This window comes from Orycteropus afer, unplaced genomic scaffold, assembly GCF_000298275.1.
Source record: "Orycteropus afer afer isolate SDZICR_OR568_19922 unplaced genomic scaffold, OryAfe1.0 scaffold00003, whole genome shotgun sequence".
In the NCBI taxonomy this organism is placed as follows: domain Eukaryota; kingdom Metazoa; phylum Chordata; class Mammalia; order Tubulidentata; family Orycteropodidae; genus Orycteropus; species Orycteropus afer.
The window spans coordinates 10,714,501-10,730,163 of NW_006921590.1; the positions used below are offsets into that span (position 1 = coordinate 10,714,501).

General features: G+C 42.2%; 1 protein-coding gene across 1 annotated transcript in view; it reads right to left on the reverse strand.

Annotated features, from left to right (window-relative positions):
- Window positions 1-5,881, reverse strand: part of UBE2E1 (ubiquitin conjugating enzyme E2 E1) — a 137,121-nt gene extending 131,240 nt beyond the window's left edge. The window contains exons 1-2 of the mRNA XM_007936495.2: window positions 5,730-5,881; window positions 965-1,015 (exon numbers count right to left, since the gene is read on the reverse strand). Coding sequence (XP_007934686.1) covers window positions 965-1,015; window positions 5,730-5,881 — 203 coding nt within the window. The remainder of the gene's footprint in view (window positions 1-964; window positions 1,016-5,729) is intronic.
- Between the last annotated feature and the right edge of the window lie 9,782 nt (window positions 5,882-15,663).

Sequence of the window (15,663 nt, forward strand, 5' to 3'; positions counted from 1 at the left end):
CAACACAAATTTATATACGTTGGAATAAACTGAAGGATCTAGTGTTTGATTTAATTCTATTCTATAAGGTTAACAGAGCTTGAATAACAGATAAATACAGGCATACGTCGTCTTACTGAGCTTCACAGATTCTGCGTTTTTTACAAATTGAAGGTTTGTGGCAACTCTGCTCATCAGTTCACATCTGTGTGCCACATTTTGGTAACTCGCAATATTTTAAAACTTTTTCATAATGCTACCACACACTTACTGTTGTTGTTGTTGTTTTGCCGTCGAGTCGGCCCCGACTCATAGCGACCCCTCCTTGGGTTTCCGAGGCAGTATCACTACGGAAGTAGGATTGCCCAACCTTCCTTCCGAGGAGTGCTGGGGGGTTTGAACCGCCAGCCTTCTGGTGAGCAGTCAAGTGCCTTAGGCACTATGCTACCAGAGCTCCTACACACTTACTAGACTACAGTAAAATGTAAATATAACTTTTACGTGCACTAGGAAACCAAAAAATTCGCGCCTCACTTTATTGCAATATTCGCTTTATTGTGGTGGTCTGGAACAGAACCCGCAATATCTCCGAGGTATGCCTGATAGCAAATCAGTTTCTAAACCAAAACGTACCTGAGCACCTGAAAGATTTTATATCATCCTCAACAATACGTCAAAGATCGACAATCAGACAAGAATATATCTTTAAATTTATTTTACAATTTTGATTCATATATATGTAAAGGTACACTCCAAACACATACGTTACTTTTTTTTAAAACCTCAACATAATACTGAGCTTGCCAGAGGCTCATCAAAACAAACTTGGATTAATAATTTCAGCTGCTACTTAATGTTAGCACCAAAACAAGTGTTAACTAAAGAACAAAAGCAAAGGTTTAAAATATTAAAAAAAAAAAAAAAAGAACCAAGATAAAGGTCAGAAGAACTTTAAAGAGAAAAAAAATTGTAAAAGGAAACTCACCTGCAGTTAGGTGGAGGATCTAAAGTGATATCCGCCAGTTCCTTCTGAATCCTGGAGTCAGGGAAGTAAGAGAAGGAAGTATTAGGATGTTGGGAGCCTCCCACCTGTAACGCATAGGTCTGGCAGAGAAACCTAACTGCCTGCCACAACTGGATTCTACTGAGGGCTGTGGAAACTACAAATCAAAAGCTTAAGGTTAGTAATTTAGGAAAACACTTTTCACAGAGGCAGTGAGCTGGCGGTCTGAGTTTCTTACTATTTACATGTTGGGGTTTCAAGTCTTGCCTTGCACATTAAGGCCGTTCTATTCCTAGCTGTTTTCCACTTACGCCTTAACTAAAGTTTCTTGCTTGAGGACTAATTTGGTGAACTGTATTTGCCTGTGTCGGGGCACATTCATCCTTCCCCTGCACTCTAGGACGGAGGGATTAGAGCCTTCTGGCGGGTGGGAAGCACGTGACTGCTTGCGGCCTCTCCCAGTCCCTCCCGCCCGCTGGGGTCCCGGGCTTGCACCCTTAGATGCCTCGCTTCCACCCCAGCGGAACGGTCCTAGGCTCCGGGTCCCAGCACCGGCCCCTCCGAGTTCTTGGTGACGAAGCCAACATGGCCGCTCTCCGCGAGGCCCCTAGAGCCCTGACTGACCTGCCCACAGTCGCGGGTGACCCGGGCGGCCTAAGGCACAGGGTGCACCCTCCTCGGTAGAGGCATTGGCAGCCTCCGCCACAGTTTCCCACTGCCACAGCCCCGGCCTCACCGCAAGAGCGCCCGGCGGTTCGGGTCGCGCGCACGGGACCGCGCGGGGGAAGTTGCGGGCCGGGTTGGGCGGGTGCCAGCGGAGGGACGCCCTGCAACCCCCAAGCTCTCCTTCCACAGCGCCCCGGAACCCTCGGTCCCGAGTTCGCGCGCGGGGCCAGGACGCGAACTCCCCTGGCCGCCCCTCAAGCACGGCTGGTCCCCAGTACCAGCCCGAGGCCCGCACAGGTGCACCTAGCCGCGGCCGCCTCCCTACACGTTCGCTCCGGGGTCAAGCCCCATCTTTCCGGACCTGGTTTTTCCCGGGCGTCCTCTAACTTCCCTGGAGTCTGCCCCCTTCCTCCGTGGTTCCCGCTCCATCCCACTTTGGACCCTCACCCTCGCCCGGGTCTTCTCCCCTCACACCAACCTTAGATTTCACAAAGAGCTCCATCCCCCACTCCTAGGCCGAATCCAACATAGAGTTCACAGCAAGCCCTGGCCCCTGGCCTTTGTCTTCTGCTTACCTAGGCACTTAGAGCATCAATTAATACAGCAAAGTTTGGGGCCTTTAAGCTTCTTCCACCTTCTAAACAGTGTCTTCTATTTTTATAACCTGCCTCTTCCTATCATAAAGTCCTACAGGACTATGTTACAACTTAAAAATCCCAGAGGCAGCTCTATAGTGAGAAACTAACACACACACACACACACACACACACTCGGCAATTTGAATCACAAGGGATGCTTTTCTATTTCCAAAGGTTTTCTGAGGGCAGAATGAGTGGCTGGCTGGATGCAATGAAGAAATTGGTTTTTAAAGGCATTGTTTTTCCAATGTATAAAATAAAGAGAAATTAAGGGTTAAGAGTGGAGAAGTTAAGCCTTCATATTTAAGGATATTTCCTGTCCCCTACAAATCTGGTCAACTCCAAAGATGGATTTGTTCACAATCTCTATTGAGCACTATTTATCTGCACTGTGTCCTTTGCTAAATTCTACCAATAAGCATTTCAGTTCTGAAACATTCCCACCCCTGATGTTTGATTCATTATTGTATGGATTCAAAGTTGAGAATCCTGGTTTCTTGATTCTTTACCTGTATCTCTCAGAATGTTAAGACCTATTTACATAAGCAAAAATTTCTTCCCCCTGAACATAAGACACATGAAAATACATACAGGTATGCCCCACTTTTCAAAAATTCCTTTTATATCACTTCATCTTTTACAAAAGACCCACATTAGCACCTTTTTTCACTAACTGAAAGAAATCTGAAGCAGATTTTCGGTTTTGCAAAAAACAAAATTAGCATTCAGGCTTAGTTCTGCAGCGACTCCTTAAAGAGGCCAGCATGCACACAGAGCAGCAAGGTCTACGTGCTCCTTCCCCAGGAACTACACTCAGCATCAGCATCATGCTCCTTCCCCAGGAACTACACTAAGCATCAGCATCGAGCTGCCATAGCTTTGAACTCTGTGAACACTATATGTTGTTATGTTAGGTTTTATGTGTTATTTCGTATGATTTGGTTGGTTCTCAGGTATGGGAAAGCTCAAAAAATTTTCCCATATAAATTAATGGTAATTGCTTCTTTGCTTCATGCCATTTCAACTTAGAAAGGTTTCACAGGAATGCTCCACTTTCAGATAGTAGAGAAAAACTATATTGACTTTACTTCCTTTTGCCAACCCAACTTCCCTAAGATACTCTGTCTTTAATGCCTAAAACGTGTAATAACAGACAGTTTTACCCACTTCGTCTCTAAAACAAGCATTCGCATCATTTCCATAGTACTGGCAAAGACTGGCAAGAATAACTCATTCATAAGAATTCATAAAGTAATTCTTATCCAGACCACTCTCAACAGGGGCTTTCCTCAACCCATGGACTAGAAACCACTTTCCAATGTGCAGTTAGTAACCTGTCTGCCAACTAAGGCTTCTTGTTCACTCTATCTCCTGGCATTTGTGTCTCTACCAATTTTATAGATAACAACTAATTTCCAAACTAATATATTTTCACAGAGTAGCCTCTACAAAGTGCCACCGACATCAATATTCTCTTAGCTCTTTCCTAGTTGTATTGTCCCTCTCTACTTTTTACGTTCACTATTAATCTGTTGTTGTTAGTTGCTGTTGAGTAGATTCCAACTCATGGCAACCTTAAATGTGTCAGAGTAAAACTTGTATGTGTTTTTAAGGCTGTGACCTTTTGGAAGCAGATCATCAGGCCTGTCTTCTGAGGCATCTCTGGGTATGGTGGAACTACCAACCTCTCAACTAATAATGGAGCACTTAACAGTTGGTACCACTCAGGGGCTCCTACTATTAACTTTAGCTCTGCTTTTACACTAACAGCCACTTTTAACTCCAGGGAACTAAATTTACTGGGAAAAAAAAAAGTTAACTTTACAGGTAAAATTACTATTTATGGCTTCTTACCTTTCATTTTCTACATCCAGCATCTCTTTGCCAGCCATGTCCTAATAGGTTTTTTGCTTGCTTAGCATAAATGGACAAATTGTGTCTAATGAAAAATAGCCCTCTCTGCAATGGGCTGATATAAAACAAACTTTTTTACTTTTGGCACCCGTGTCTTTACCCCTAAGTATATTCATGTAAACCAGAGATATCTAGCAAATTATAAAATTATCTAATGACTTAAACCAAATATCCTGCCTGAGGCTGCCAAGTGAGGAGAGACTCCAGGGGCTGCCCTGGGGAGCTTAAGGAAGGCCCCACACAAAGTGAACCCGGTTAGATACCAGAGTTCTGGGAGAAGCAGCACAGAGTTAATGAGGGCTGGTTAGGACCCCTGAGAAACTGAGATGCAATCAAACCAACCCTCTGAAAATGAGAACAACCTTCCAGAGACACCTTACCACGTAACTCAAACCTCCTACCATTTAAAATAAAAAGTCACTCCTTCATCAGCACTTTACGAACTTTTCAAATTTCAAGTCAGGAAGAATGACAAAACAAATTCTTGAACTCTGAGTTCTGGCTTAGATCTCAGCAAAGAGATCTAAAGTCTCATGTTCCGTTTCATTTTAAATTCCTTTCAGAAAGACATCCCTATCTAACCCATCATTTGGATTCCTTACCATCTTCCTGGTATGCCATTTTATCATTTAACAACTCTCTACCTGAGAGCAGAAGGATTACGAAAGGGTCTCTGGGGGTTCCCAGAAACCTGTGACAGATTATTTCAAGGGTCACGGGAATCAGAAGATATTAGTGAAGGATCACAGAGGTAAAAAGTAGCTTTCTCCAAAGACATAAGGGGCAAACAATAAAGAGCCATTGCTTTAATTCAACTCAGAGGGGAAAAAGTTAACATTTTTACAGCATAAAAGAGCAAACAGCATGAAAAAATTGTCCCTGAAATTTGATAAATTGAAGTTCTTAAAAGAGAAAAATAGAGGATCCCAGAAATAACCTATGATAGCCATCTTACAATCATTTATTGTTTCATTCATTTCCCTCAAAATGCCAAAACCAGAAAAATCTCTTTAAATTCCATCAGAGATCCTGTCTCCACCTCCTAAATTTTCTTTCCCACTGCTGTATTTACTCCTTATGTAATTTTTGGAGAAAGCTGTATTCAACAAAAGATCATAAACTCAACAGGTGAGGACAAAGTAAAATAGTAATAAATTTTGATACAGAGTTGTCAGGGCAGGTATTAGAAATTAAGAAGTGGGATTACAGCAATAGAGAGGGTCACAGATTAGTGACTGAAAATACCAGTAATTTGAAATCAGATTTGGGGGTCACTATTAAAAGTAATGAAGATTCTTTAAAACTCCAAGAAATGGGAGAGGCAAGCCATAGAAGCTGCATGTGGACAATGATTAAAAGAAAAACAAAACAAGCAATAGAAAAAATAATTAGGGCTCCTACGGCCCCTCTTTCATTTTCAAGAACACATAAACCATGTGGGGCACTTTAGCTACCCTCATTGGGAGGCCAAGCAAATGCAGCACAGACGGTTCGGAAAAATAGGAAGGCTGTGGAAAAGTGTACGATACCTCTTGGCACTGGTGGAGAGGAGTTTGGAGTTTTTACTCATGCTGACTTTACTCTCCTTCTTCTTGGGGGTGTTTGTTTCTTTCTCGGTTTGCTGGTTGGAGGACGAAGATGAGGAGGAGCTGGTGCTGGCCCTCGAATCGTCATCCGACATAGCGAACCCCCCACCCCACCCCGCAAACAACCCCTGCAGGAGGAGAGAAACAAAACAGAAACACATAAGCCATGCAGGCATGTAAATAAGGAACTCGGGTGCTGTCAGGAGGACACCGGGTAGGGGTGCAGAAAACCGCCCACCGCCCTCCTCTCCTTTTCAAAGTCTGCAGGCCCATTAAGGTTTTTGCAAAACGGACCAGCTCGTCTGTTTATTTTGGGCCCCAAGTGAGGGACGCCAGGGGAGGGGGGGCGGACTTGAGCAAAACTGGCGGCCCCTCCCTCGCCCCCCGGGGCTCCCCTCTGGGCAGGGAGAGGAGAAGCCGGGAAGGCTGAGAAGGGCAGGGCGGGGGGGGGGGGGGCTGCCTCAGAGGTGCTAGGAGGAAAGATCCCGGAGGCCAACCGGCCTTCGGGCTGTTTTTGTGCGCTTTCTAGGGGTCATGGGGGCCGGTGGCCCGGTGGCCCGGGAAAGGCTATGGGGCCAGGAGCGGAGTTTGGCGAGGTCGGGAAGATAGGAGGGGTGGGAGGAGTAAGAGAGGAAGCCGAAAAGGGGGGGGACGGAGGCGGGGAGCGTGTGCCCGGGTGGGGGAAGGGAGAGGCCGGCGGGGACAGGGGCGACGAGGATCTAGGCCCCCCACGCCGCGCCCCGACGCCCTGCCTCGCCGCCTGCCCCTTGGCCACCCTACTTAGGGCTCCACGACCAGGGCGGGGGTCCCGAGCCCACGCCCGATCGCCACCTCTAGGAGGTGGGGGGTTTGGGTGTGTGGGGGGGTTGGCCTCCGTAACGAAAGAATAACAATGAGCTCGTCCGCCCTGGAGGGGTTAATCCTCGTGGGTCCCCGCCCCGGGGGGAAACAGGGCTCCCCAACTCTCCCACCCCCGCTCCCGGCCCCCTCCGTGGCCGGTGGGGGACTCCCGGGACAGCTCTGACAGTTCGAGCCACAATGCCCCCCCTCGCCCCCGACACGGGCGGTCCCCGCACCCCACGAGGCCTGGGGTCCCTGCCCATCCCCCCGGGCGGGCCCCGGACCCCTAAGGCTCCCCTGCCCTTCTCGGCAACCCCCTAACCCCTTGCCCAGCAGTCCAGGCGGCGCGGGTCAGGGAAGGCAGCGAGGGGTGTCCTCGAGGCCCGGCGGCGCAGCCGGGGGGCGGCGGGCGGCGGGGGGATCCCCGTACCTCTCTTTGTGTCTGGCTCCTCCGTGCCGCCGCGGCGACTGCTGCTGCGGCTGCGGCTGGGCCTGGCCACTCGTGTCTCTCTCTCGCTGGGAGAGAAGCGGAAGTGCAGCAACAGCAACTATTAAACAGGCAATGGCTTCCCCCAGCCACACACGCTCGCACACACACTCCTCCTCCTCCTCCTCCTCACCCCTCCCCCACCCGCCCGGTCCCACCCACCCGCGCTCCCCTCCCCCTGCACACCTCGGGAGGGGGTGACGAAGAGGATACAAGGGACCCGGAAAACCCAGTCCCCTTCCCCATCCACACCTGCACCCCCACCGGCACCTCCTTAGGACGTGAATTCCTGGGAAGGGGGTGAGGGGTGAATGTTCTCCTAAGTGGTTTGGGACCTGGATCCTGGGCGGGAGAGGGGAAGCCGGTGGAGATGGGGGACACAGAGAGGGACTGATACTAGATGGAATTGGAAAGGGGGGAGGTGTCACTAGAAAGGAAGTTCTTTCCGATAAGGGCTTTTTGAAAGGAGGTTTTGGCAAATTGGTGAAAAAGATGGTAAGTAATTTCATGGCAAGGACTTTGGACTAGGGAATGCAGTGGAAACTCATACAAAGTGATTAGTTTAAGGGGAAAAAAAAAATCCCACAAAAGAGTTTTCCCTCTGGGCTGACACTTGCTTCTCTCTCTGGCAATTTACCTGCTAGGAACAGAGGTCGGTTTAGTAAGGCACGCCTGTGAGAAAATCCCAAACTGGGGAGTTTTCTGCTCAGGGAATAAGGCATGTGCAATTCTAAATTTTTAGATTCTTTCAGTCACTTTTTGTAGAAAGTGATGTCATTTTTTAAAAGTGATATAAAGGATTTCATGACAGGTTAGACCTGAGTGTATCAGGTTTGCAAATGTGAGAAATCATTGGGAATAAATCATATACACTGAAATAGATTGGATTTAGAATTTTTTGATGTCAGCATTAGACACAGAGTTTGATTTTTGTAAATTGGATTGAAAGTTTACCTTGTAAACTGTGCCTTCTTCAGGTACAACATAAGTGTTATTCAAATAATATTTTTAGAATAATCACTCAGTAATTTTTCTGAATTGTTCCTTATTTACATTTTAACCAAAATTAACTTTCTGATATTAAGATATCAAATTATTTAGTTGCTCATCTATCTATCATTTCAAAATTGAAGGAAACTGAAGAGACATATGCCATCCTCATACAATAGAGCCACATTCACAGGATCTTGTACATTAAGGAGACAGCCTTGTCAGAGTTCCATGGGTCACTCTAAATTATCTCATTCAAATTGCCATCATTTTCCATGGCAACAGTGGCTTCAGTTTCCATAGGACAACACAAGATATAAAGTCCATGGCATATCCAGTAACCAGAAAAACAAGCATTCTCACCCCTAGCTAACCCCTTTCTAGCCTTCATCCTGAAACTCTAACTTTATCAAGACTCATAAAGCAATAGTGCATGATTCTTGTTAATTCCTTACTAGAAACCTTTATCTAACCAGGGAGTGCCATAGAATCATGAAGTCCAAAAGCTGGAAAAGACCATGCAGGTCATCACTTCAGCCTCCTGCCCAGATAGAACTATCGCTTAACCACCCAAAAGCATACAGAGTTTGAAAAGATCCCCAGACATAACCTTTCTTGGTGTTTGGTTTCAGGAGTCCTTGCAGAGCATACAAAAATAATGACATTCCTTGCTGTGTGGTATTTAAAAACAAAAAATCTCCTAGAAAGCAGGTTGTGGACTTATTATACATCTAAAAAATATATATAAATTAAACAGAAAATAAGCAAACAGATTAAATAAATTCAATTGGGGTGGGGAAAATAAAAATAGTTATTAAAATTTAGATTTCTTTTTATAGGAAAATTTGCATTTCTGATACTTTAAAATGCATGTCTGCACTGATTCCAAAAAAAATTCACTGCTATCAATTCGGATATGACTCATTGGCAACCCCTCCTTGGGTTTCCAAGGTGGTATCACTACAGATGCTCTGGTAGCATAGTGGCTAAGACACTTGCCTGCTAACCAGATGGCTGGTGGTTCAAACCTACCAGCCACTCCTCGGAATAAAGGTTGGGCAAGCCCAAGGAGGGGTCCCTATGAGTCAGGTTTGACTTGACGGCACATAACAACAACAACATCACTATAGAAGTAGATTGGCCAATCTTCTTTTCCAGGAGTGGCTGGTGGGTTTGAACCACTACCCTTCTGGTTAGCAGTCAAGTGCCTTAGGCACTACACCAATAAACACACACACACACAAACTACGTGTGTGTGTGTGTGTGTGTGTGTGTGTGTGTGTGAGAGAGAGAGAGAGAGAGAGAGAGAGAGAGAGAGAGAGAAAGAGAGAGAGAGAGAAGACTAGAGCTGGCCGGAATCACAGGAAAATAAAAAGTTTGATTTGCTGAAGTGACCAGGACAGTGGATGTATTTTAAAATTTTGGTTTGTATAAATTGTATACTTGGGTCCTGTCTGAGTTAAACAGTGCTGCTATAACAGAAATGCCACAAATGTTGGTGGCTTTAACAAACAAATTTATTTTCTCAGTTTAGGAGTCTAGAAGTCTTCAGGGTGCTGGCTCTGGGGGCTTTCTCTGTGTTTTGGCTCTGGAGGAAGGCCCTTGTCTCTTTTTGAGCTTCTGCTCTTGGGCGATCTGCATATGGTTTGGTATCTCTCTTCCCCCATCTCTGCTGTTTAATCTCTGGTTTTTCTCAAAAGAGATTGATTAAAACACACCTTATACTAGTTCTGCCTCATTAACATAACAGTGACAATTTATTTCCAAATAGGATTATAACCACAGCCATAGAAGTTAGGATTTACAACGCATATTTTGGGGGGACACCATTCAATCCATAACAGATCCTATGATCATAATTTTAAAAAGAAAGAAACTGAACAGTGTTTTGTGCTTCATTGTCGATGCCTGGGTTGGACTGGTCCCTGGGGAAATAAAACACGTAGTCTGAGGGCTCCTTCTATATAGGGAAGTACTCTCCCAACCACATGTCTTGAAGGATACCAGCCCTCCCACGTGTATCATTCCCTCTTATCTCTAATACACACTAACCCCTGGTTAGTGTTTTATGGTTTTGGAACGACCTACTGAGTCAGGAATAAAAACCTCAAAATATTTAGAAAAGAATTCACTGTTCTCAAAAGTCTAATCTTTAGGTCAGGTTATTTTAAATATACAGTTGTTGCAAAGAGAAAAAAAAAAAAAATTTGTAACCTTCTTGCTCTTCTAATGATAACTATAAGGCCTAAGAACTGAATTCAACCCTCTGAGCCTGTTTCCTCATCTCTAAAAGGCAAGGATACCTGCACTATACAGCCTGGCAGAGTTGTAAGGATCAGTGTGTATCTATAATGAACGTGGTTTGTTAAATAGTACATAAGTAAATTATTAATAATCCCATCCAGGTCCTACTTTTCCAGATTGTTATTAAGAAACATAAAGACTAGATGACAAGGATTTAAGAAACCCTCCTAAGAGAAACATAGCCGAGGAATCATAGAAGGGGCCTACAATAAATTTTAGTTCAAACTCCTCATGTTACAGATGAAGAAAATAAAATAAGGCAAAGAAAGCCAGTGTAGCTTCTCTAAAGTCATACAGTAAGTTGGTGGCCCAAATTGTGGCTCTGGCCCATTCTGCCCACAGATGATTTTGTCAGTCCTGGAAAAATCGTGGAGTGAGGAAGAGCCTCAATTATATTGGAGGAAATTATATGATATATAAAATCTGATACTATTTTCAAGAATATATTGACAATCAAGACATAGTTGGGAGAGGGGAAAAGTGGAAGGGGATCACTGAATTTATAACATTCATTTGAATCAACTAATGACTGCTGCTGAAGTTCCCTGCTCCCCATCCACAGAATAATCCTCATTATTTATTTATTTGTTTTACATTCAGGGACATATTTTGAGTGGCAATACATTCTCATGCGCTTTATTATTCAAAAGATAACCAAAGGATATGTTAGGAAAAGAGTCCTCTTTTCTTCCTCCCTCAAATTCCCTTTGTTAGAACAGTTTTCTATGTATATGTCCTCATATAATCTTTGCATGTGTAAGCAAATGCATGCACATACATTGAATGCTTTGATAGGAATGCTCAATTTACACTTAAAAGATTCATCCAGTTACAGAAGCCCAAGCAAGGCAGCACTGTCATATCCATGGGCTTTGAGAAAGGGGCTCCAGTTTTCCCTAGTACCTATTCCTGGTTCTTAGAATGATCCAGCTTTCTTCTTTAAGTCGACTTTAGAGTATCAAGTGCTTTTAAGTATAAGCACTTCAAGATCAAGGTGCTTACAGTCCTGGGCTGATTCCTAGGACATGAAACAATAAGAATTTCCATCCTTTGGAGGAAATGGCTACAGTTGATTTGAAACAGAGTCTAACTTTTGAGTCCTCTTATTTTTTGCCCGTTGCTTATACTAAACTTCAATTGTTTTAAAGGTAACACTCTCTTTGGCCAATTTTTCAACCAAAGAGTTATCAAGTACACTAAGATTTGCTAATATGTTTTTTGGAAAAAAAAAAAAAAAAACTTATGGCTGGGTAGAAAGTGTTTCCTTTTTTTGGGGGAAAAAAAAAAAGATTTGGAATTAAGAATTTCTATACCCAAAGAGTCTACCAGAAAACTTCTAGAGTTAATCAAGGAATTTGGCAAAGTTGCAGGGTACAAGGTCAACAGACAAAAATCGGTTAGGTATCTATACACCAGCAGTGAGAAATCTGAAAGGGAAATTAGAAAAACAATTCCATTTACAGTAGCATCTAAGAGAATAAAATACCTAGAAATAAATCTAACCAGAGATGGACTTGTACAATGAAAACTATACAACAACGGAAAAAGAGATTAAAGAAGACTTAAACAAATGGAAAGATGTTCCATATTCATGGATTGGGAGACTTAATATTGTTAAGATGTAAATACTATCCAAAGTGATCTATAGATTCAATGCAATCCCAATCAAAATTCCAATGGCCTTCTTTACAGAAACAGAAAAAAAACGATCCTCAACTTTAGATGGAATGGCAAGAGGCCCTGAATAGCTAAAGTAACACTGAAAGAGAAGAATAAAGTATGAGGACTCATACATCCTGATTTTAAAACATACAGTCATCAAAATAGCCAGGTACTGTATACCAATAGACACATAGACCAGTGGAATGGAATTGAGAATCCAGGAATAAACTTACACATCTCTGGTCAATTGATTTTTGACAGCGGTGCTAAGTCCATTCAGTGGGAAAAAAAAGAGTCTCTTCAATAAATGGTGCTGAGAAAATTGGATTTTCAAATGCAGAAAAAAAAGAAGCAGGACCCAAGCCTCACACCATTCTCAAAATCAAATTCAAAATGGATTAAGCACCTAAATGTACAAACTAACACCATAAAATTCTTAGAAGAACAAGCAGGGGCAACACTGTCAGGCCTAGCTTTCAAGGTTAATATAATAACAAAAGCACAAATAGCACAAGACAAAATAAATAAATGAGACCTCACACAAATTGAAAACTTATGGTCATCAAAAGACTTTACCAAAAAAGTGAAAAGATAAGCTATCAACTGGAGGAATATCTTCAGAAAACATATATTTGACAAGAATCCAATAACCAAGATATATATAAAACTTTTGACAACTTAACGAAAGACTAATAACCCAATCATAAAATGAGCAAAGGACTTGAATAGGCATTATACCAAAGAGGACATTCAAATGGCCACCAAGCACATGAAAAGATGTTCAGCATCATTAACCATCAGAGAGATGCACATCAAAACCACAATGAGATACCAGTTCACTCCTGCTAGGATGGCTAAGTAGGAAGAAAAAAAAAAAAAAAACCTCACAAATGTTGGTGAAGACGTGGGGAAATTGGAACCCATAGCTGTTGCTGATGGGAATGCAAAATGGTACAGCCATTATGGAATACAGTGTGACAGTTCCTTGGAAGAATTAAAAATAGAACTAACATCTAAACCAGCAATTCCACTCCTAGGTATATACCAAAGGTCTAGAAAGCAGAGACTCAAACAGAGACTTATACACCAATGTTCATCAATGCATTATTCACAATAGCCAAAATGTGGAAACAACCTAAATCCCATCAACAAGATGAATGGATAAACAAAATGAAGTACATACATACAATGGAATACTACTCAACTAATAGGAGAAATGAAGGCTTGATACAGGCTACAATATGAGAATGACATACTACCTACTGCACTAACAGGGCTGCTACATGCTACAGTAGGAAGAGAGCTTGAAGACATTATGCTGAGCAAAATAAACCAATCACAGAACAATAAGTATTGCATGATTTCGCTTATATAAAAAAAACAAGAAAAGGCAAATTTATGGAGACTAAAGTTTATAGTGGTTGGCAGGGGCAGGAAGAAGGGGGAAAAGAGGGGTTAATGGTGATGGAAAAATTGCACTGATTAAGGGAAAGATTATAATTGCTGTCACTAAGTTGTACATCTGTAAAAAGTTGAATTGGCAAAAGTTGTGTGATGGATATATTTACAACAATGATTTTAAAAAAGAGGGAGAGAGAGAGAGAGAGTAGCTGCTGAGGCTGCTTATGTGCATGGGATTTAGTTCTTGGTTTGGAGGTAAAGTGTCATGGTTTCATGGGATATTTTAGTTAATTGGCCTAATAACATGTTTAGTGCTTCTGTTCTACGTCCTAGTCCATTGTGTAGTGCCTGGGGTCTGAAAAGCTTTCAAGTGGCCCTCCAAGGCATAGTTGTTCTCTGTACACTTGGAACAACAAAGGAAGAAGGGAGTAAGGAATAGGAGGGTGGTGGATATGGAATGTGTGGCTAATTGCCTCCCTGGACAATTACCTTCTTTGTCATGAGACCAGAAGAACTAGATGGTGCCCAGCTACAATTACTGAACATTTTGATCAAAGATTCCATAGAAGAATCCTGATCAAAAATTTCAAAACCGAGAATTTCTGATTGTCATGCACTTTAGACTTTCTGGAAGGAGCTCTGGTGGCGTAGTGGGTAAGGCATTTGATTGCTAATTAGTAGGTCAGCAGTTCAAACCCACCAGCTCCTTGGCAGGAGGACGATGAGGCACTCTACTTCCACAAAGATTACAGTGTTGGAAACCCAATGGAGGTCACTATGAGTCAGAATCAACTTGATGGCAGTGGGTTTGGTTTTGGTTTGACTAGACTTTCTGGAGCCATGGTGGGTAGACGAACCTCTGAAACTACTGCCCTGAGATAATTTTTAAACCTTAAACCAAAAAGATCTCCTGAAGTCTCCTGAAAACCAAACAATAGTTTAGATTAACTAGTAAAAAAGCTCTGTCTTGAGCACTAAGCTCTGTTAAGAACTATCAATGTGGGATCAAACTGACAACAGCAACTTGAAAGATTAGATAGGACCTTAGAGGGCAGTGAGTTTATGTTAATGAGGGAGGAACAACTCAGAAAAGGAGGGTAAGAATGGTTGCACAACTCAAAAAATATAATCTCTGTCACTAAACGGTACATACAGAAATTGTCGTATTGCTGTATGTTTTGCTATATATATTCTCAACAACAAAATAAAATTTAGAAAAAAAATTTTATATAGTATTCCTGAAAAGATGTATTCATTGCAGATTTCAATACATCTGTTTCATTTTATTATACTCCTTTGGCTGAAAATTTCATCCCTTAGAAGAAAAATAAGGAAAGTCTGTAAAGAAGAGCCAGTTCATGAGGCCAAATGAGATTAGGGCTTTTTTAATCTATAATTCAGGTCATTTTTCCATGGACTTTTAAAGAAAACACTTACATCCTTTTGAAGGACTCTAAACAGTGTCTGACTTTATTGGTCCTGAATATTGCTGTCACAAGCAGCTAGGGCAGAACTAAGTTATTTTTTCTACCACATGGAGGCATTGAACACCATATGATTTTCAAAATTTACCATGACTTGATAAAAATAAAATGCTTTTTTTTTTTTTTTTTCAGGCAAGGGCAAAACAAGTTTGTTTGAGGTCCACAAATGGAAGTGGTTAATATTAAAGCAATTTTCTCAATTTGTAATTTAGTATTGCCTCTGTGGAGACTATTCTCTAAACAAACTAACCTCTTTCAATGTTCTGTACATTGATACCATAAGAACAATTTATATTGGAATATATTAGATAGCAGTTTGGACAGTTTGGTTCATTAGTCTGAATCTTTTCCCTGAATTCAACACATTTTCAGCTTACTGAAATTTGGAGGAATGAAAGACTAGGAGAAAAATTATTTTTATTTCATACTTTTATCTATTGTGAAACATTTATATATATGTGTGTGTGTATACATATATATATATATATATATATATATATTTCACAATAAACAATATAGATGGATGGATAGATAGATATAGATATCATCTTCTCTACAACTTTTAATTTCATGGTATGGCAAATCTGTAGTCAAGAATTCAGTTTTGAATGTATAAAGTCAGCTGCTTTTCTCAAAATTTATCTTAATAATTGCAAATCCCAGAAGCCATCAATAGCAAAGATACCAGTCTTTGTTTGGTAAGCCTACG